This window comes from Manis javanica, chromosome 11 (genome assembly GCF_040802235.1).
Source record: "Manis javanica isolate MJ-LG chromosome 11, MJ_LKY, whole genome shotgun sequence".
In the NCBI taxonomy this organism is placed as follows: domain Eukaryota; kingdom Metazoa; phylum Chordata; class Mammalia; order Pholidota; family Manidae; genus Manis; species Manis javanica.
This window is the reverse complement of record NC_133166.1, coordinates 86,510,270-86,533,284: the sequence shown is the minus strand read 5'-3', so window position 1 is coordinate 86,533,284 and position 23,015 is coordinate 86,510,270. Positions and strand designations below refer to the sequence as shown.

Below are 23,015 nucleotides of genomic sequence, written 5' to 3'. Positions count from 1 at the left end.
CTTCATCTCTTTACTTCCAGTCGTTTCCCAGCCTTTTAGTACTTCCTTCAGGAATGAGGGAGGGGAGGCAAGGAAGGGCAGGCCCTGGCTTCCGTTTCCCAGCTTTGCTGCAGTGTCACAGCATCTGTGAAGGTGAAGGATGGGAGGGGAGCCAGGGTAGGTATCTCCCAATGGCCACTTCCCCTAGGAAGCAGCTGTGTCTCCCGTCACCCAGTCCAGCGGGTGGGTCAGCCACCCGCAGAGCCCTGTGACCTTGGCCAATCGTTGTACACATCCACACCTTAGTCTGTGTCCTCGGCAAACTGGCAGAGCCAGAATGATTACCACCGATGTCCCTTCCTGGGCCGATGCTCTGATCCTTTAAGAGCAAATCCATCATTTCTGCAGTTCTGGTTTGGAACTTTCTAAGTTTCAAATACCTAAGCCCATTAGGACGTCCTTAAAGGAGAAAGTTTATCCAAAATGTAAAAAGTGTGGACTTTAGTGAGAGAGTAATCTCTGCTCTCCCGACCCACTGAGCTACGGCTCAGAGGCCATCACGGTGATGGGCATAACTGTGTGAACTCTGGGTCACAAGCAGCAGGTTGTCCCTGCCATCACAGAAATGGTAGCCACCTCGTGTCCTGTGGCTGCTCTCCACAGAGGACCTGGGCAGGAATGTTCCTGGGGTGAGCAGTTCAAGCAAATGCCACCTGTTAGGTCTCACATCTTTATCTTTGTCCCATGTCCTTAGAAAACACTTCATACCAGGAGCCTTCGGGACATCCAGGCAGCTCGGAAGACCTGAGGGACCACTCAGCTCTGTGGCCAGCGGCAGAGCAGACAGGCCCAGCCCAGCCCTTTCCCCACCAGCCGGGCTCCTACCCGGCAGGAGGAGGTTCTGGGCAGATGGTGGTCCCAGTGCCTCTTTACTCGGTTCCTGAGAGGCATCTGCCAGGGACTGGTGGTGGCTTGCCAGTCTCAGGGGCTCCTGGAGGAAGAGCCTGGAAGGAAACCCCACAGACATGCCCTCCCCATGGTAAGATGAGCCTGCCAGGATGGAGTCTTGGGGAGCGTCTTGGAGGGGAGGAAGCGGGTGAGGGAGGTGCAGAGACCTCAGCCATGCCAGGGCTTCCCTGTATCCAGAGGAGAGTGTGCACTTCATCCTGCCCACCTCCTGTGGGGCTGAGCACAGCAAGACCACCAGCAGACACACCTGCCCTCCCCTTGGAAAACCTAGTTGCCACGAGGGAGGCTGCAGGGTGGGGAAGGGAAAAAAGTGCCACTGGCACCTCAAGCTGCAGTGTAGACCCTCCTCTTTCTGAAGTCCTGCTGCATCCAAGAGGTCTACAAGGCCTGTGCTTCTGTCCTGGCCCAGGTTTCTCCAGGCCCATCAAGCCTTGGACAGCAGGGGCTGAGTGTGGATGATTGGTGCTCACAGAGGCCAGGGATGTGCTGGAAACCAAACAGAAGGGTTAGAGGGTTAGACCTCGGACCTTCTAAGATAAGGTCCTGTCCACGATGGGAGACTCAGAAGGAGGGGAAGATCAGGGAGGATCCCTGGATCTAGCTCGAAATGGCCCTAATTCCAGGATTCCTAAGGAACGGCCTCGGCTGGGGTGGAGGCTAGGTGGCCAGCATGTCCTGGAGCACCTGGAATTGAAAGCGTTTTGCAAGTGGACTTTGCATCTGCTGTGATCCACTTGGGGTTTGGGGCTCTGAGCTACAGTTGCTTAGCAGTTAAGAAAGCCGACTGTGTCCTCATTACCCTTCTTCCAGACAGATGAAGAAAATAGAACTTCAAGTCACTATTTCTGTTTGCATTCTGTGCCATAGGGGAGAACACAATGTTTCAAGAATCCTTCGAGCATCCTGATGGTCAAAAGGCTGTCTCCAAACCACAGGTGGGGAGACCCAGGTGGCTTGCCATAGAATGTTTAGGCTTTTACTGTTTGCCTTGGTTTCTCAGCCACACGCAGACCCCTTCCTAAGCTCTCTCTTCCACACTGCATCTTGTTTGTGCTTGCTTTCTGCACCAAATCCTGAGTGGTGGGGAGGAGGTCGTACTCGTGTTGATGATCAGTCCCACCAGCCTGTGCCTGCGGCAGCGGGCTGAGCTAGTTTTGGCCTCACAGATCTGCTCCCTCAGACGCCCTCTTCTTGCAGTTGCACCAAACACTGTCGGCGCTCTGTCATAGGAGAGTCTTGCTATTTATTACGATTTTTACTTTGCTTATGTCCAAGGAGGACCTATGGCAACTGTGTCTTTTCTCCTCGGTGAAGCTCTAAGGTCTCAGGTGACCATGTCAATGAATCTTTCTATCCAGCTGCTAAATGAATGAGCCCCTTCCCCCAGCAATGGGCATAGCTGGTCCCAAACTCAAGATGTTCTTTAGTTTTTCCTGGTTGGGCGTTGCCATCAGATAACTTTCTCAAGTAGTAACCAGGCTACAGGACTTGAAAAAGCTTTCAGGTTTTTTTTTTCTGACTCAAAGTAGTACATTATTGTTATAGACACCTTGAAAGATCAAATGTCATATAAAGAATCAAACAAACATCATTCATAATCCCACAAATATTTTGGTTATTTCCTTCCAATGTTTTTCTATGTATATGCACACACATATATACAGACTGTATAGTATACACATACATATATATGTACATATACATATGTACACATTTTTAAATGGTTAAGAACGTGCATATGAAGTTTTATTTCCTATTTTTTAATACTATAAAAGGTTATTTTCCATGTCATTCGTAAATATGATTTTTAACATTGGTATGATAAAATCGATTGTATGAAAGCACCATCTTTTATTAATTTATTCATTCACAAAAACTGAGTTCCTCCAGCACACCTGGGACTTGTACAGGGGCTGGGGACACACAGGGAACCAGGCACATCCTTCCCTGATGGTGCCTGCCATGTGGTGGAGGTGGCTACAAACAAAGAGCTGTGCATATGAGGGGTGTTACTTTGGTTGGGGTGACCTGGGAAGGCGTCTCTGAGGAGGCCTTGCACAGAGGTTGGAATGGACAGTGGGCATGAGCCGGGTAGGGATTTTGGGAACAAGTGTTCAAGGCAGAGGGACAGGCAAGAGCAAAGGCCCTGAAATGGGACTAAAAACCCCAGAGGATTGGGGACAGTACCAGGGCTGGGGTCAGGCTCTGGCCTTGACCGGAGATCTTGGGCAAGTCCTGTCTCATGGCTACCCCACTGCTCATCAGCAGAGCACGATCCTGAAGGACCATGAGCCACCGATTCACTGAGCAGGTCAGGTGGGGGAGTCTAGGTAACCGTGCTTTTGTAACTGCCGAGCATCATAAAAACTTTGGTTCTTATTTTCTTTTATTCCAGGCGCCACTGATTCCCAGAGTGCGGAGTAGGTCTGAGAGCTCCAGTGTTTCAGTCAAGGAGGATGAGGGGGAAGCCTCTGATGAGGCAGACAAAACATCTTCCCAAAATGCGGCACAGAGAGAAAAGCCAGGAGATGTGAAAGGGCGTAGAAAGGTGGGGACCCGGACGGTGGGGCAGGCCGGGGAGTCTGGGCCCCGTCATGGCCCTCCCGCCTTGCCGCCGGCACAGGGGTGGGTTAGCGGGAGGGGCGCATGGGAGCCGCAGGACCTCCCCTCTCCCCTGCAGAACTCGGGGTTCGGCTGGTTCAGCTGGTTTCGCTCGAAGCCTGGTGGCAGCACATCGGGGGAGGAAGACTCGTCGGACAGCCCCGACGCTGAGGTACCCTTGGGAGAGGCCAGGGTTTCCGGGGGGTTGCCCAGCACCTGCCAGGGTCCTGAGCTGGCACTGGACTCTGAGTCTAGAGGAAACAGAGGTTTTGTGATGGGCGACCGTGGGACATAAACTGGTTCTGTGAGGACGAAAGGCCTTAAAAGTCAGGGTGAAGAATGTCAACTTTAGTGGGTCAGCAGTGATTTGGATTCTTGAGCAGAGGAATGGCATGAGGGGTTTGGGGGGAGCACCCCGGCAGCAGGTGGAGGCCCCGTGGTGCCCATCACAGGCACCCAGCAAGCTGGCATGGCTTGTTAACTGCCAGTGCTGCCTGCCTTCCTTCCCTGAGCAGGACGCCCCCAGAGCGCCTTCTCCCCCCGAGCCTGGCCAGGGCCTCTCCCTGACGTCGCTCCCAGATCCTCCGTCTCTGCTGGGTACCAGCACCTTCTCCAGGGGCACAGGTACTGCCAACATCCTCTGGGCTGTCTGTGGTCCCTGGGGGCCATCTGGGAGGGGCCCTCCTCAGTCCTGAGCCGTGGAAACAGCTCTGACCTGATGTTTTCTAGGTGGGGGTGAATTCCGAGGATCACTGTCCAGCGGGGGCACAGCTGACGGCACCAGGGCCTTGTCTGGACCTGAGGTGAGCAGCCTGGGGCCCCAGCAGAGCCTGGGTGTGTGAGGTCTGATCTTTCACATGGGAGGGGAGTATGGAGAAAGCTTCTGCATTCGTTCACTAGGGCCGCCGTAATGAGGTATCACAGACTAGGGCGCCTGAACAGGGGGCTTGTTTCCTCATAGTTCTGGAGGCCAGAAGTCAGAGACTAAGGTGGCGGCAGGGTTGCTTCGGCTGAGGCTCCTCATTGGCTTGTAGATGGCTGTGGTCTTTACATGGGCTTCCCTCTGCGTGTACCTGTGTCCATGTTTCCTCTTCTTATAAGGACACCAGGCAGAGCTGCTTAGGGCCCAGCCTCATGACCTCACTTTACTGTCACCACCTCTTTAGAGACCCTGTATCCAAATACATTCTGAGGTCCTGGGAGTGAGGATTTCAGCATACGAAGTTTTGGGGGGACACAGTTCAGCCCATCACAGCTTCCATAGGTGAATTCTAGAGAACGGCCTCTTCTCCATCTTGGGAGTCAGAGCCTGCCCATGTTCCTGGCAAGGGCCATCATAAATTCTCGAGGAATCATTTCACTTGACATGAAATCCATGGTATGGATTTCATGTCAATTGCTAAGAAAACATTTTTATTTCTTGCAGACTGGTTAGAGCACTCCTGTAGTATTTTAGGTCTTTCAAAGAATATGATATTATTTTTTATGATGCTATTAGTGTAATTTAAGTGGCTTTTACTTCTTATGTGCTCTGGGTACCCTGAGCCTTGGTATTGCCACCCCAGACCCAGGAGTTGGCTGTGCTCACTTAAACTATGTTTTGCTTGAAATTCCCGGAGTTCGTATCGAAACCCTCCCATCTGCTCTTGGCCAAAGCTGATGCTCTGGGAGGCCCTTGATGTTCTGGAATCAGAGAAGAGACTGATAAGCTTTTCTGTCATTTTCTGTCACAGGGCATTTCCTCTGAGATTTACTCCAACCCTGGTGTTCTGCTTCCCCCACCTCCCTTGGAAGGGGCTGTTCCTCTCTACAACCCATCTCAGGTCCCCCAGGTAAGGTAGCCCTGAGGGACAGGGGTTAGGAGCACATGTTCTAGATTAAGAAGACACAGGTTTCTAATTCTAGTTTACCACCTACTGTAGGTTGAGTCCTTGAACAGTGACTTACTCTAAGTCTCATTTTCTGCATCTATAAAATGGGGTTTGTAGTAGCTACCTCATGGGAGTTGTGAGGATTAAATGGGAGGATATGTGTGAAAGGGCCTGGTATGCAGAAAATGCTCAGTGTTGCTATTATTAATATTGTTCTTGACCTTTCATAAGTCTCAAGACTTGAGAGACACAATTGGTGTTGGGATCAGTGGTACGGATGTATAGTCGCTCTGTCGTCAGGGTGAGGGGATCATCGTAGACTGAGAGGAGCCAGCCTCCCTACTCCTCAGTGACCTGGGGCAGACTGACTGCTCTCATGATCACTTGGCCTCCCCTTTCTATAAAATTGAATTTCTTCTGCCATATTTAAGAGGAGAAGGTATTGGGTGAAAGTGAATAATTAGATACCACCGCGGGAAGCCAAGGACAGCTCAAGTGGTCCAGACTCTCAGGCTACCCCGCGCGATCCAGCTGGTCAGCCTTTGGGGGAGTCGCGCCTGGGGCTGTAACCTCGCACAGTGTTTGTTCTTTTCCAGCTCTCTGCTGTTACTAGCCTGAATCGGCCAAGTCGCCTAGCTCAGCGCCGCTACCCAGCCCAGCCATGAGGAGAACGACTGCCCAGCCCAGACTGGTCTCTCTGGAGCACAGCTTTTGTGTTGCTCTCCTTTCTTAATCTCCCTGTCCCTTTGCCATACTGGGGCCCCCAAGAGGGTCGTGCTGGCCTGTTGCTTCCCCTGGGCATGAAGAAGGCAAGGGGACAGGGGCTTCCAGGACACAGCTCAGCCCAGTCTCTTAGGACTAGCTTCAGAACGGTGGGGATTACTTCGTCAGATGGGAAAACTGGGTATGCAGCGGACTGGAGGTGAGCAGAGCACCATCTCGGCAGCACTTAGGATGGGGGTTTCAGATCCTCAAGATGGTCATACCACACAGACCCCTGCTGGAGTCAACTGCACCGCTGGGCTCTGCAGAGAACATTTTTTAATGTGTGTGTGGGGGACACGCAGAGCATTATTCTGGACCAACTTTGACTCCTTCCTCAGTCTTAGTGACAGACCAGTTCATGGCTCTAGGTAGCAAAAGTTTTTATACTGGAACTTGATTATTGCTTCCTGTTATAATTCCCTCGTCACTGACATTTCAGCAGTTTCTTTCTTGGTCCTAGTTTTGAACACATTTTTCTGTGGTTCAGATTAATTATATTTCTTACTTTCTTAGCTGGTCCTATTTTTTACCATTCTGGCATCTGGCTATCAAGTTAGATTGCTGTAGGCACCACATTGTCATGGTAACTACTGAACCTAATGATGCAGATGGATGGAACATCAGTATAATAAACGATGGAAAAGGTTTCCTAAAAATTCACCCCTTTCATGAGAGAGGAGGATTGAGTGCCTGATATTGTTAAAAGCTTCCTTCCTACCTCAGATTTTGGCAAATTTATGTTTGGAGGGTCACTGGAACCAGAGAGAGGAGGGGGACATCTTGGAAATTTCCGTTTCTCCTTTGAAGCCCAAAATAGGAATAACTCTTGCTGTTTGTCAGATTTGCTGAAAATTCCTCCTCACAGAGAACATTTTTTTGTATGTGTAATTGTACATACAGGTTTTGTACTCTAATGTACTATGGTTCTAATGTTATATCAATTAAACCCGATAATTTTATAGCTAATGCTTGTCTGGCTGAGTTTTGCAGAGCTAGAAAGCTGAGTGGTCTCTTCCCTGAAGTCCTTCTAATAACAGTTTGCTTGTGTGATAAGGTGCCATTAGTTGGGAAGAGCCCTGTGTTAAAGAAGACTCTAGGGACTGATCCTCTTGACTTCCAAATCTACTCTCACGTTAATTTTTCAATTAAAAAATATGGACAAAAGCTCCTCTGATACAAATTAGTCATCTATTAACTAAATATTGCATATTCTGTTCTCCAAGAAGTTTATTCATCTCTCAGATTAAATTAGGAAATGTATGCATAAGTGTTCTGCTCCCAGAAGGCCCTCAGAAAATCCTGTTTCCCTTCTTCCTTAAAACACTGCTGTTCCTTCAGTTTGGTATGCTGACACCCTGTGGCAGTACTATAGCAGTAAGTTTTAAATTTCATAGAACCAAACTGTTCATAGAGTTGAATACTGGCTCATATACAGTTCACCTTGTAACCTTGGGCAAGGTCATGTAGTTATCCTGTGCTTCAGTTCCCTCATGTATAGAATGAGGATGATAATTACAACAGTACCTACCACATAGGGACATTACATTAATATTAAATGAGCCAAGCTTGTAGAAAGTATCTGAAACATGCTAAGCACTATGTAAGTGCTTTTTTAATATTAGTATACAATCTAAGAAGTAAAATCTTGGCTATTTTATTGCTTGCCTACCAGATTAAACTATGGATTTCTCATTTTTGATATCAGTGTATAATTGAAAGCTACTTCTCAATATGTGTCCTTATTACTAAGCCAGTTTTTCTTCCTGTATCCCATCTGCCATCAATGCTAGGTCATGCAGCTTAGTGCCCCCGGGAACAATGACATAGGGAAAGTATTACCCCATAAAAAGAAACACTTTAGTGGAGGAGACTGAGGAGAGAGAGGAAGGCAAAGACCTCAGATGCTTGTGTATTCACTTCCGCCTCCTGCTGGGATTAGTGACCACAGTGTCAACAAAGCCCTGAGCTTAGTTGCTTTCCAGGCAGAGGGATGTGCAGCAGTGAGCACATTTCTGAGGGCGGAAGTCAGGGGGTCTGTGCACTAGAAAGGGAGGAGGAGGTCATGGTATTTATGCTAACTCATGATTGAAAGCCTGTGCTCTGGCAAAGTCAGAGCTCATCCATTAATCTGTACATGGTTAAAACAAGTTCTGTTGTCCATTGGTCAGGAAAGAGCCCTCACTCAGTTGGGTCCAGTTAAGGGTCTCATGAACTGGGGTCACTCAGAGTTCTTAGCTGTTTATGAGCTTTTTTAAAGTGGTAGTGAGGTTGCTTAAGGTCACGAGCATTTGATAGCTTCAGCTGGTTAAAATCAGTTGTGGTGAAACAAAGCAAGTGGAGATGGAAGGGGAAAACATGTTTCTTCCTTTATAAGGTGGAAACTTGGGGAGCAGAGCCAATCATGATAGAAATGTGCTGCCGGGAACAGGGAGCCTTTCCTCCTCCGGGGAGCTTGGGAGAGGCTGCATGCCTGCAGGAGAAGCTGCTTTGGCCTGGCAACTTGGCCAATGGCAGCTGTAGCAGCTGGGCCTCGGGAAGGACCATAGGCTGCAGCAGAGCCTGCAGCTTCCTGCAGCCCGGTGTGTGTGGACTCCTGCAGGGAATGACTGCACAGTGTCCCCGTAGGCCACCAGGGACCAGTTGTGCCCCAGTGGACATAGGTCAGGGCTTGGCCAGACCAGCCACCTCCAAACAATAGGGCCCACCACACGGGCCATTGGCCCTCTTTCCCATCACCATGAGCTGTTTTGGGGAGAGAGAAGAAACATAATTCTTCCTTTAAAAAAAGGAATTACCAAAAGATACTGTTTAAAAGGGAAGAGACCAAGATATTAATTGGCAAACTGTTTTTTTCCCCCTATTCCTCAATAGAGTGCAAGCGTGGAAGAAGAATGGTTATAGGAAATAGAGAAGTGACATTTTCCTTTAAAAACTGAGTAGTGATGTGCAAATTTGACCCTGCTATATACATATAATATAATATTTCTATGAAAACATTTAAACTTAATGTTCAGTAATTTGGAAGAGAACAAACTGTTATATTCCATTTAAGCGTCCTTATCACATATCTCTATTCCAGCCTTCTGTCTGATCCCTTTGTATGGCCGTACAGTGCAAACAAGCCTGGATTCCTCAGTCACCTATACATACTCCCCTTTCAGCCTCCACTCAAGCTGCAGGTTGCCCAGGATCAAGGCCTTGGCTAGCTTTTCTTTCCCCTAGACATCTTTTTCTTTGGTCTCTTCCTCTGAGCAACCAAGAAGAAGAACAAGAGACTGCATCTACCTCTTCACTAAAATCAGAATATTCTCTTCCAAGAGGAAATATGCAAAACACTCCTCTGTTTGAAACGAATAATGGGTGTGCAATTGGGTCTCTCCACTCACAGGCACTTCTCTGACACCCACCCCCTGCCTCCCCAACCCCACTAGCGGAATGGAGATACCTTTTCCCTCTTCTGTTTGCTACCTTGAGCTGGAAATCGCATCAGCCATGACCTGCGTGCAGTAGGATGCTAGACACTCACCTGAGGTTGCCTCTGAAATGGCCCCACCATGGCCTGTCCTGAGGTACTTAACACCAGGCACCGTTTTGCATCCTTCAGAAAGGGGTTCTTAATGAGATTTAGAGTTATTTTGTATGTGAGGATTAAAAGCATACTAAAATGTTTTCGTTATGATCTCACCAAGTAGAGGAATGACCTTCCTATACTTTCTTCCTTTTTGTTTGTATCTCCAGGTTATAGTGCCACTGGAACTAGGTCAATAGCAATGTAACTCAGACCTGACCGACTTGTGTAAACTGCTTGTTATTTTAATGTGAGATGCTTCTCTGGTCTTTATCCACCTCAGAGACAATGAAGTATCTGATTTTTAAAGAATCTCAAGAGAGGGGGACTCCCTGGCTTCCCTTGAGGCTTCTACCTAGAGTGTCACACCCTCAAGCATTAGGAAGCTTTTCTTAATGCTTTATACTCAAATCACTCATGTGGCTCTTTAAGGCTCTCAACTGGTCCTCAGTGGGGATGGAGAACAGCTGCTCACCACCACCTGTGCCCAGAACGCTCTCACATTCAGAAAGGCCATTAAATCACGTCTCAGCTTATGAAATAAAAGCCCACAAATGGGTTTCTCTTGACTAGAGTTGGGGATGAAACCAGCTAAATGCTTGGCGTATTTTGGTAGCTTCAGTGGCCAGACATTCTGAATTTCAATAATAATAGTAATAGTTTTTGTTTACTTTGTCAGGCACTGTGGTATGCAGTCAGTGAAGTATATAGTATTAATGTAACAGATGGGAAATCTAAAAATTCAGGAGAGACTTTAAACAATTTGTCTTAAGGTCACACAGCTAGTATGGATGGTGTTGGGCTTAGAGTCCAGATTGTCTGACCTCAGAATCTGGGTGTTTGTTCACGTTGTCCCTGTATATATGTACATTTATTGTTAACTTGCTCATTAACTATTGATTGAATGATGTGTCAGGCATTACACTGCTTTCCCAAGATGGTCTTGGCACTTAAAATAATCATAGTCTTGTGAGGGACAAAGACATATAAATACAGAAATTACTACATAATGTGAAGACCGTTATACTTAAAGATACATTCAAAGAACTTAGTACCTTGATATCCCATAAAAATGTTGGGGTTTCATATGTTTATATAATTTGAGGGCTAATAGGCAATATGTTCAGATTGTACCACCTGTTGTAGGTGGAGATCCAAGTTCACTGGCTAGTGTGTAGAAAAGCAAATCTGGCCAGGTTTAAAGTGGCTTTAGGATGCGGGTGTGCATGAAGTCTGAAGGAACTGGGGTGATAGTGCGCTGGGATCATGAATACCATGGAGCAGCGGCAGCTGACAGGGAGATGACCTGATGTAAACCTGCCAATCTGCTATCACAGAACCCTTTCTGGCTGCTTCCTGCCCTTTACAGGATTCTGAGGCTGGAAAAGACTGCATATGGCAGTGGAACTCAATAGAGGGGAGGGTCCCAGGTGTGAATTTGTGGGTGTACACATACATGGACATCAGCCCATGGAGACCCCTTCCCAGCATATCTCTGTTCACCTAAGCCACCCCCTGCCCTTTATTTCCTCTTCTTTACAATTACTGTGTACCCAAGAGAGGATTGTCGAGAAGACAGCCTCTCCAGTGAGAGTCTTCCAGGTGACTGGTACTGTGCAGATACTTGCAGAGCCCCACTTGCCAGAACAGGATGTAACAGATCCTATGTCAATAAATCCAGACTTTGGCTAGAAAATTTTAGATAATTTATGTTCCCTCAAACTGGGTTCTTAGAAATTAAAGGCCTTGACTCTGAAAACTTGTCTCTGAGTTCTGAGGGCCCATTCTGCCATGTAAAAGGTGATCACTGACAGCTTTTGTTTTTCACTCTTGTGTTCTACAATCACGATTGAGGATCAGGAGATCTCATTGTCCGGGAGTAGAAATAATTTTAGATTAGGGCTTCAATATTTCATTTTTACTGTCGTGAGTATTTAGATGAGCGCCCCTGAATGAAGAGCAAACAAGAGCCTTACTGTCATGACTTCTTCATAGTAACTTTCCAGCTTCTGTTTGCAGACATCAATAAACCAACTGCCACACCTATAGATGGTGTTCGTCATCCTCACAACACACATCAGTTAATATCTTGAGTCAGGATCCAGCCACACTTGCTTCGTGCAACAGGTATATTACCAACAAGTTGGGGATGCACTGACATAGGCTAAATCAAATTAGTTTTTAAATGCACCAGAGTAACTTACAGTTTAAAGGTAATTGATCGTAAGCCTCTAAAATAAACAATTATTTGCAAAGAAAACAGTCACTACCAGTGTATCACTTTGTAATGACTGACTTTGTAGAAGACATTGGCGTTAAGAGTGAGACTTTCAGTTCCAGGATTCATATCTCCCACTACCTTAACTGGTGACTTAGTGAGGGAACTGAATTTCTCAATGTCCCCAAACTTCACAGCCAAAAACTTGGATTCGCTCATTCAACAAACATTTATTTAGGACCTCCCATGGGATAGATAGGTGAAAGCAAAGTACAAGCTCTCAAGGTGCTCATAAACAAGTTGGGAGACTAAGTGAACAAGCATATCCCAGGAGAGTTTTTGCTCTGGGTGTTATTGATGTGCTGTGGAGCCTCCTGACTCTGCCCACCAGGGAAGGAGGTGATTACAAATGTTCCGGAAGAGGTAACTTCATTGATGAAAAGACCCTGGCTTGGAGAGGTTAATCAATTTTCCTAAATCCCTTTAATTAAATTTCTGATTTCCAGAATAATGGTCTTTTCCTTTGAATGTGAGAACATAATTTAAAATGTAAGGCTTTTTTAAAATTATTACACTGAAGATGTGGTTGTAGTAATAAAACTTCAATACTAATAACTAAGATTTTGTGCTAGGTATTGTTACAAGAGTTTGTTTATTCATTAAAATCTCTTAACCGTATAGTGAAGTAGGTATTTTGAAGAAATTAAGCACAGAGTTCAAATAACTTGCACGACATTATACAGCTTATGATGGAGTTCGGAGAGCATCATGCCACGTACTTCACACATATTATTTTCTTTGTCCTTAAAGCAACCCAAAGAGGTGGCTTTATAAGACATGGAGGCACAGTGTTAAGGTAGCTTCCTCAATATCACACAGTAGGAGGAAGAGATGGGATTTAAACCTGTGCAGTCTGATATCAGAGTCTAGACTCTTACCTCTTGTTCACTTAGTTTTAAGTAGTTGTAGTTGTTCTGCAAACCCAGGTAGACCACTGAACCTTATTCCATCTTAGCTGCTCTCTCAGCTAGGGTGAATCCCCGTTCCTGTTTCCTACCTGCACCTCAGCTATATCACTCCTTATCGGAAGTGTTTATGTGTATGTCTTTTTTTCCATTAGACTTGTGATTCCTTGGGGGTGGGGCACCATAACTTATCTCTGTATCTCTTATATCTGAGCCTAATCAGGACTCAGTATTCAAAACAGACCTGGGTGAATAACTTTCCATCATGAAAACTTCAAACTGTTTGCAAGGAAATGCCCACAGATTATTTCTGGCCTTAGAGGTTGCCCTATGGGGTTATCTTATTGTTAGAATTTCTTCCATCTCTGCATCGTTAGAAGATGAGACAGGTCTTGGTATATAGTAAATGCTTAAAAAAAGACCTCTGTGAATGACAGAATGGCTTAGTAAGGAAGACAAGGGGCACACATGAGGGGGTCATCACAGCTTCGGAGACACTGCTCTTGGGGGAGATGCTAGAGCTCTTTGGAAGCGGGGAGGCCAATGCTCCTTGCAGAGGCTCCCAGGCAGGCGGCCTTTGTGGCAGCTGCTGGGAGGTGTCCCACTTGAGGTCAAGGCAAGTGATGTCCTGCATTTACAACTCTTCATTTGACCTCAGGGATGCTTATTTCTGGCAGAAGCATTTCTTGGTTTTAAAAGGTACTTCACCCCTTTACAACCTGCGTAATTGCTATTGGAATGCTTTGCCCCAGTAGTGTCTTAATTAGGTCAAATTTTATATCAAGGGCTTTAAGTTAATCCTGCATTTGCAATTCTAAGGCCCCTATTCTTGACACTGCCAGGAAACATTCACATTTTCTAGATGTGGGGACACCCTGACCCGGCATCCATTTTTGCACTCTTCCGGGGGTGGTGGGGTGGGTACAGCGTCCAGGGGACCTAGGCAAACGGAGACGTGTGTGCCACTAGAATCAGAGAAATGCTTTTAAGGAAGAAAATCCTGTCTCTAAGTTACCCTGCTTCCAAGCACTGTTTGGCTATTGCTTGGATAATTGCAGGATCCAAGGCTGTTCGCGTTTAGTTAAATTACATACTTGTGCTCTTGTGCATTAAAAAAAGCACCACCTTTTTATTATCTGCCTTTTATCAAAAAGAACATGCCCCTAGAGTTACACCCTTCCTCTTCCCACCATGGCACCCCAATAATGAGAAGTTAGCCATCTGCCAAGAAAACAAACACAATATAAAAATTACACAAATACATAATCACCAACACAGAAGGAAAGGAGCAGCTGCCACCTGATACCAAACAGAAGACAGTCTAATATTTATCCAGAAGAGAAGACCCTCCTCCCCCCCCCGCCCGCCAAGCAGGCTGTAACTCCTCTGTGGTATTGGGGAGGTTGAGGGGAGGTCGGTGATGGAAATCACCTCCACAGGCCTGGTCTAAACAGGGGCACAGTGGAAATCAATTCAGCGAGCTCAATGTTGCTGTCCCCTGTCAGGCAGTACATTCAGGAGGCACCTGAGGTGGCCATCAATCTATCACCAGAAAGAGGCAGGTGGTGGGGGAGAGAGGAGGTAATTGGAATTGAGCATCACTGGGGACTTTTCTTCCAGCTGGAAGTGTAGCTAGAGAAACATGGAGCAGAGCCATCCCCAAGGTAAGGTAAACTGGGGCTTTGGGAGCAATGCCTGGGGGAAATGACAATCTGTTCCCGCTATAGCATTTCAGACAAGCCTCTTCCTAACTCCAGGTCTGGTCCTGGACTAGGATAAAACTTTACAGCCCCCACCTGAGACATGCACTTTTCCATTGCCTCAGTCGACTCAGGGCTTGAATTGCTCTATATATAACTTGTATCTAATTTTTAATCAAATGCTCTCTGAGTGAATAGAAATTCAGTTATTAGAAATGGTGCAATGCGTGGAAGCAGTCAATCTTCTGTTTCATTGATAAATGGGAATGTTATAACAACTCTGCCAGTCGACATGATGGGTCTTTCTAAGAAAGGCAGTTTAGAGAGCAGCGTAAATCAGAAGTGTCCTTAAACTGTGGTTGAGGAGACACGATAGGGCAAAATATCTACCAATAAAGTGGCATATTATAGCGAATTGCCCAGTTTATACATGCAGGCAAAGCTTCGTTGCTCTTGCATGTTTGAGAACCAAAAAGCTTGCAAAAGTGATGAGAGCCACTATTTCTGCCTCTGTGCAGCTGTTTATCAGCAGCTTTTTAACACATTTTCACATATTAATGAGGTGGCATAGCAGTTCCCGAATTAGAACAGTGGGATGTATCATTGTCTGCCTTATCTGAAGATACGCCTGCTGTCAGCATCGTTACCAGCATGTGTATAATAGAAGATGGGAGTTTTGGTGGGTATGGCACGTGCACACAGCTCCTCCTTCCTGCTGCCCCAGCCCCCTCATCTCTGACCCTTCCTGGATAAACCTTGGTGCTGCTCTCCTGCAGTCTTGATGCATTTTGCAATGTTATCTCCTTGTTCGTTGATTTATGCCTTTAGGGCTTGAAAATTCTTCTTTGCTTCCCTTTGCTTATTTTAGGAAATCAAAGAGCCCCTGGCATTCTGTAGGTGCTCCGTAAATGAACACATGAGTGAATGGGTAGCTGAATGAATGAGTGTTTCTTCAGAGACTGCCCTCTGCAGGCATAGTCTACTTGTCACTGTGGCTTCAAGAAACAAAGTAGGTGTGTGGCATATGGCTTCCCTTGACTTTGCCTGCAAATGGTGAAATGGCAAATGAGATCTCTAAACAAAGGGCTGTCAGAGACCACAATTAGCATTTAGCCCAGACATTTCCAAACACAGGTCTGCAGCTGGGGCCAGAATGTTGCAAAGTTTCCACCAGTCTGCAATGAGATTAGACCAATCGGGACGATGTGGTGAGTTTTCCTAAAGCTACATGAATTTTCTGATAGAATTCTGAGATTAGGCCCTTCTACTTTATTTGATGTTAAAATGACTTGCTTTTATGAAATGATGGTAATACTAGGTGATAGCATTTTTTAAAATGCTTTTATTTGGCAAAACAAAAACTTCCTGGGTCCCTCCCTGTCTTGCCAATGGGTTTCAGCCCTGGGCAAGTTTGCTATGGATTCAGTGTAACCAAAGAAAATGACAGCAAAACTTTCTTGGGGTGAAAGGGTTATACCCAACTTTATTCTCACAGTGGCAGGTCAATCACTAAAATCCTGTGCACTCAGAGCGAGTCTGCATGCAGCAAGTCGGTCTCTGCCTCTAGGCCCCTCTTTCTGCACAGCTGTCCTCTGGGCATCTGTCCTTGGCACTGCCACCACTCCAGCCTCTGCTCTCCTGCAGCCTTGCAGCCCTGCCAGCATGTCGTACCCAGAGCACTGGGCGGAGCTCTTTATATAGAGTCAGCAGCCATGTACTGCCCACAGGTGTGCAGTGAACTATTTAACCACAGCCAGGTGAAAATCCTGGCCGCAGGAACTCTCATTTTATCCACACTCCCCCACAACCCCAATGCTGCTGCCTTTTTTTTTTTTGGTGGAGGGAGCAGAAGTTTAATTGGTCTGTAAAACCCAAAGTCTGAAACCATTGGTTTAACTCATCTCTGTCCTTTTGAAAAAAATTCATTGAAATCACTTTGAGTGAGACACTGGGCTGCCTAAAAGAATTATCTTGTTTCAGCAAATGACAAGATGCTTCAAGTCTTATTAAGTACCCCTCTGCCTTGTCTCTTCAGAGCAGGGACCCAGGCTGGATCATACAAATTTTGCAGTAATGCCATCACTAAGCTATGGGAGAGTTCTCAAAGCAGGTTAGTCACTCTTCTAGAGGAGCAGGGAGGCCAACCCACTAATGTGTAATGCAGCCCAGCTGCTGCGTTGTTAGGTAGAACACATGTATGCTCTGGCTGTGTAAACACAGAGAACCTCTCTGGAGAATTCTAGAATTGCAGGAGAGAAAGACTCTGCATAAGCACACCTCCACCATCCCAGCCTCTTTCTCTGAATTCCCACAGCTCTCCCTGTCTAGGTCACCCAGGATAGCCCTTGGTTTTCATGTTATCCTCTATTCTCTCTTTGTTATTCACGAGTCTTATCTCCCCTAAAGAATGGAAATGCTCTGAGTCCTGTTATTAATTGATAACCTTTTTCTTTTTAATAAACACAATCTTTTCTGGAGGCCACTGGCCGCTCATGGTTCCACATAACCTTGAAAAGATCTGAGGTTCTGTCAACCTGGTTTCCAGCCCTCGTTCTGAGACTGATGGGTGACAAGTGTAGACGTGAGTGCTGAGTCTCACGGCCCCTGGGCCCCTGTTGCTAACGAGGAGGAACAGCACTGACCTGCCCCCAAGAGAAGTGTGATACGCATCAGTTCCCTAATGCCAATAATGCTCTGAGAATGTACATGTGAAACATTATCATTATGGGTAATGCTAGTCTTCAGGTTCAAAATTTTTTTTTTCTCAACCAGGAGAGGCAGAGAGATTATTTAAAGAAATAGTGAATAGAAGGCTATGGTTTGTTCTTAATTCATGACTGACTTTGATCAGAATGGCATACGCAGTGGGGAAGCGGTCTTCAAGTCCGAAAGGTAATTATTTCTACTTCTGGGCAGGAAGTCTTCTGTTTCTCCTCCTCCCACTGAGGAAAAAGAAAGAAAGAAAAAGCTAGGAAAGTTCCTGCTCTTAAAAAATAAGATGATTTCTCTGTGTTAGGTCTGGAAATACATTTCCTAGAGCGCCTGCTATAAGAGGTCCTGCTGAGTAGACAGGAGCTGGCACAGAGCTGGCCTCCACCTCTAACATCTTGCCATGGAAGGAGCCAGAAACAGGAGAGGATGCAATGATGATTTTTTTGAAGGCCCTTTTAGTTTCTTAGAATTTCAAGAATAAAAGGATTCTTGGGGATCCAATAATCCTTGTCCAGAGTCCTTTCTACTATGACAGACATCGCTGATTCCACAGCTCTATCGGTTTCCTATTGATGCTGTAACAAATTACCACAAACTTAGTGACTTAAAACAACACAAATTTATTACCTTACGGTTCTGGAGGTCAGGGTTCTGAAATGGGTCTTAGGGAGCTAAAATCAAGGTGTTATCAGAGCTGGTTCCTTGGGGGTCTAGGGGAGACTGTAACTTGCCTCTTCCAGCTTCTGAGGACTGCCCACCTTCCTCGGCTTTTGGCTCATTCCTCCAATCTCTGCTTCATCACATCACATCACCTTCTCCTCTTCTCTATTAAATCTCTCTTTGCATCCCTCTTAAAGGAGCCTTTTGATTATTTTGGGCCCACCTGGATAATCTAGGTTAATCTCCCCATCTCATAATCCAGGCCAAGGGAATAGCAAGTGTAAAGGTCCTGAGGTAGAGCATGGTCAGTGTGTGAGTAACAGCCCACATTCAGGAGGAGGGGACAGTAGTAGCTGTGGAGATGGTGTTGGGAAGTGGCGGAATTCTGGATGTATTTTTGAGGCTGAGCTATGGAATTTGCCGAGGAAATAAAAAGGAATAAAACCTGATTCCTAGGATTTTGGGTCTAGCAGCAGGAAAGTGGGGAAGACTATAGGCAGAGAAGATGTGGGGAGAAGACTGAGAGGTTTGGTTTGGAAATACCAGGTTTGAGATTGTATGTATGAGAATTACAAGCGGAGGTGTGCCAGTTCATGACGCTGTATTTGCTTATCCAGATTTCAAGGGAGAGGTAGGGGAAAGTCTTCAGAAAATAAATACTCAAAATTTATAATGTCTTCTTATTTGTCAAAGGACAAAGGCCAAGCACTTTAATGTGATGTTTTAAGGTTTTCTATGGGCTGGTTTCAGCCATGTTTCTCACTGAGCTTCTCTTATGCATAATGTGTCAATCATTGATACTCCTCAAACTTCTGTCATCTTTAATGATCTCCAATTGTGCTGTTCCCGTGACCTGGAACCTGCTTTCCTCTCTTGCCATCAAAATCCTCTCCTTCCTTCAAGGCCTGTGAAATGTCTTCTCATTGCCCTCCTCCTTCTCATTGCCCTCCTCCATCATGCCCTCCTCCATGCTTCCAGGCAGATGGTGTGTCTGTCTACCTTATATCTGACTACTGTTTTTAAGCCAATATCCCCACTAGATTATAAGTTCCTTGAATGTAGGGAAGGACCATGGTTCATTGATCTTATTGCCTATGATGTCTCTGAGAGGGAGATAGATGTGAGTGGGATCCGGAGAATGAGAACCCTTAATCGGTCATTGTTACCACTACTGTTTTTGAGGTGGATGTTCAAGGAGGACATGGCCAGACAACAGTACACTCTTATTTACTATAGGGTGTTGGCCAAAACCTCTATGTGAAACCCATGGCCCAGGTGAGCTGGCTTCACCAAGGGTGAGTCACAGGTTTTTCTTTTCCTCCCAAAGTGCTCAAGGACCAGCCTAAAAACTGGCTTCCTCAGTCCTCTTCTTTGAGACCCACACCCAAGTCTTGACCACTCTGCGTGAAGGTAAGAGGGCGAGGACAATGGAATCTAACAGAGTGTGTCTAGGAGAATACAGCCTAGTGGAGCTGGCCCAGGTCAAATTCCTGAAGGGCTTGGGAGAGGGAAGTTGGTAGGAAGCCAGAGGCTTAACTCATCGCACTAACCAAATGTGAGGACACAATCTGGAGATAACGTCAGGAACTAAATAGGAAGAACAGAGAGCAGGTCATTTAGCACTCAATGCACGACTACCCCAACTTCCATTATGGTCCAGGGATGTTCTAAGCTATGCCCTGCATCAGTGCACCTCGTCCTTGGCAGTGAGAAGAGACCTGACTCCCACCAGCAAGTGGAGCTAGCTCTGATTTTTACCAGGCAGGTGCTGAGTAAGGTTTCATTGATTTTGCTGAATTGGATAAATCCTCAGGAACACCCATATGTTCCCAAAGGAAAGAATAAGAGGTTGCACTGTGTCAACGACAACAAGTGAGATAAACATCTAAGAGCATTTCCCTGGGATCCTAATATAAGACATAGTTTAGTGTAGTGGGTAAGTGGGCGGGCTCCAGAGCTATGCGATCTTGAACAAGGTAACTTCCCTGGGCCTCAGTTTCCTTGTCCAGAAATGGGAGTAATGATATTTCTCACATCATAGAATTTTTTTAATTGATTAAATGAGTTAATACTTGTAAATATTTATAACAGTACTGGGCACATATTGAATGTTGAATACATTATAGCTTTTTTATAAGGTGGGTTAGCTATAGAATGGCAGACAGTAGCTCTGTCAGAGGGCATCTCTAGGTCATTGTTCTAAGAAGGTATGAAATTTCCAAGGAAAAAAGATCTAGACTTTATCATATTGCCAGTTTATTTTACTTAGATATCTCTCTCTGCCTCACAGCCCAGATCCTGGCAGTGTAAATGACCCTTCTCGTCCAGAGGGAATCGTTTTGGAGCTGGTTATGGGGCTGTTATTTAGGCAGCTGCTTTTGGCGTGATCCCAAGTGGAATGTTTAAGCTGGCTCTTTCCTCAGGCTCAAGTCACCTGGCTGATGTGGACTCCGATGGTCTGGAGACGCTCAGCTGGAATCTCTGGCTTGTGTCATACAAAGCAGGTGGTCTGGGACAAGGGCACTGTAGTTGGCAACCATGAAGACTGGAAGGTCACCAAGGCTCGGGAACATTCTCATCAGTTATATGTGTGTGGTCTCTCGATATACATAGAGAGGGTCTACTAGGAATTTTTGAAGCAGTATTTTCTTCCCAACATCCCTGGTTTCATTGTTCAGAATCTCATTTTTGTCTTGGCAGTTGGAGGGTCTTTTGTAGTACAGCCTTCTGCCCTTCCTCCCTCCTACTAACATTCGTCTGACCAGGGAGAATGTGACTTGGGAATCCTACATGCCTTTCTGATGGTGTCATTTTAACTCTTCTATTTACCTTTTGAAAACACATTTTCCCCGATTACTATGAGGATCATCCCCAGAAGTGAAAACTCTTTACCATAAGAGGCATCTGGCAGGGACACAGGGAGTCTTAGGTAAATAAAGGTTTTTGTTTTGGTACCTGATTAATTCAAACTCCCCTCTCCCTATGTTCCATTTGTCAATAATTCCTGTCATTTTCTGAATTCCAAAAGAGGGATTTACTTTAGGAATCAAAAAAGAAAAAAAATCAATGCTTAAAGGCTTCTCTTTTTTGAACCCTGTTTAGCTGGATAACCTAATCCGATATAATCTTTTATTTCCCACGATAGATTTTACATCAGAATATTCATATAGTGACTATTTACTGTGCCTGTTGGGGGCAAGGCCCATTTCTAACATTGAAGGGGAATACAAAATAGATACTGTTCTTCTATCTCTATACCTTCACATACAATATAGATTATAATTTAATAGAGGAAACACGACCCATGGAAAAGTCAGGGGCCATAGTGAACCAAATGTCGAGACACGGCACTCGAGGACCACACGACTTTTGCTCAGTTTGCTATAAAGAACATCTTTTCTTCTCACAAGGAAGAAATTTCTGATGCCACCAAAATGTGTGAAGACTCATTCCTCCCTCCTAGTGCCCTCATTCACAGGGGGTAGCCCACGGGTAGGCTCTTCCAGGGCATTGCCACTCCTTGCCCGTGAGCCCTTTGGGATGAGCCTAGTGGCTGCCTGCAGGCCCCCTGCCATCCTCTGACAGGAGGCAGCCTAGTATGAGGCAGAGCCAGATTCCACTCCCAGCTCCTCCACCTGCTGTGTGCTGTACTGTGACTTACTTAACTTGTCTGAACTCATTTCCTCATCTGCAAAACAGAGATAGTAGCACCTACCTCATGATGTAAAAATCAAAATGAGACATATGTGCCGTACATGGTGCACAGACAAGGAGCAGTTACTAGAAATTCTGTTCTTATGCCAAGATTTACTTTTTCTTTTCTTTATTCTTCTCTTTTTTATTTCCTTTGGTAGTGGGGGTGAAGGCCTGAATCGTTTCAGTTAGTCCCTCTGGATTCCAGGCACATCTGAGATTAACATCAGTCAGAACCTGAGCATGGTTGCCAAATCATAAGCTCCTTGTGCTGACACATGGGCCACATGAAGGGACTTTTCTCAGGGCTAGGTGATGCTAATTGCCATCTGATCTGAAGCCAGAGTTGCTTTCCTTTGTTTAATAATTTATTTCTTCTCTGAGAGCACTGAGCTAAAGTTTAAAATCACAGAAAGGGATGACTTCTCTAAATGCCAACAAAGTTATGCGGCAGTAAAATCGCCCAAACCCCCCTCGTGGGCTGCCACTCACTCACCAGCCAAAACATCAGGTGGCATCTGAGGGAGTGTGCATGTGAGACAGTAAGAGACTTCAGTTTCTGAGATGTTAGGTCTCAGCCAAGCCTTCCTCTGTGGGTGTCCCTAGCTCATGCCGCCTGAGAAGCCTGGCGGGGCTCATCAATAGATGAGTGCTCTAGTACCCTGACCCATTGCATGTTACTGCACTGTATTTTCCATTTATTCTTTCATCAAGCACTCACTGAACACCTACTGTGGGGCAGGGCCTCTGCTGGGCACAAGTACAACATCGGAGATTGCTGCTCCCAAGCTGCTCCCAGCTTGGTGCGGAAAATACATGTTCCGTGGCCAATTATCCCTTCCCGGCCCCACCCACGGTCCCCCAGGAGCAACAGAACAACAACCCCCTCCAGCATTTTTCCTCCTTTGTAGCTTATTTTGTAAGGGTGAGAGTTGTTGGGGGTGGTGGCGAGGGAGTTATCGGAATAACAGGAATAACCATTTCAAGCAGTTGCAATGTGCCAGGTACAGTACTAGGAATTTATATGTATCTCATTTAATTGGTACACCCAGGAGGAAGAGAGATTCATGATATACAGGTAGAAACAAATCTGTACTTTTCAGGAGTGTCTCTTCTTGATCAGACTGAGAAGTCCAGTTGCACTCTGCAAACACCCATTGGTTAATAAAGGGCTGTTGCTATTTGACTGCTGTGACTGTGTGGAAGACTGGCACCATAAGGTCACCTTGCCCACTCAGGTGGTGAAGGAAATCCTTTTCACTTTAGTAAGGCCATGACAGCTGTCTCTGAGGTGTCACCGGCCAGAGCACAGTA

The 23,015-nt window shown here is 46.0% G+C and overlaps 1 protein-coding gene across 8 annotated transcripts in view; it reads left to right on the top strand.

The window, feature by feature from the left end:
* Window positions 1-7,151, top strand: part of SEC16B (SEC16 homolog B, endoplasmic reticulum export factor) — a 49,460-nt gene extending 42,309 nt beyond the window's left edge. For 7 of the 8 annotated variants that reach the window (XM_037022349.2, XM_073216808.1, XM_037022348.2 and 4 more), the window contains 8 exons: window positions 734-1,018; window positions 1,816-1,883; window positions 3,344-3,496; window positions 3,629-3,721; window positions 4,065-4,173; window positions 4,279-4,352; window positions 5,283-5,381; window positions 6,017-7,151. In XM_037022349.2, the coding sequence (XP_036878244.2) occupies window positions 734-1,018; window positions 1,816-1,883; window positions 3,344-3,496; window positions 3,629-3,721; window positions 4,065-4,173; window positions 4,279-4,352; window positions 5,283-5,381; window positions 6,017-6,085 (950 nt within the window). In that variant the 3' untranslated portion in view covers window positions 6,086-7,151. Of the gene's footprint in view, window positions 1-733; window positions 1,019-1,815; window positions 1,884-3,343; window positions 3,497-3,628; window positions 3,722-4,064; window positions 4,174-4,278; window positions 4,353-5,282; window positions 5,382-5,999 lie in introns of all 8 variants that reach the window. The other variant, XM_037022352.2, reaches the window with a different exon arrangement.
* The last annotated feature ends 15,864 nt before the right edge of the window (window positions 7,152-23,015 follow it).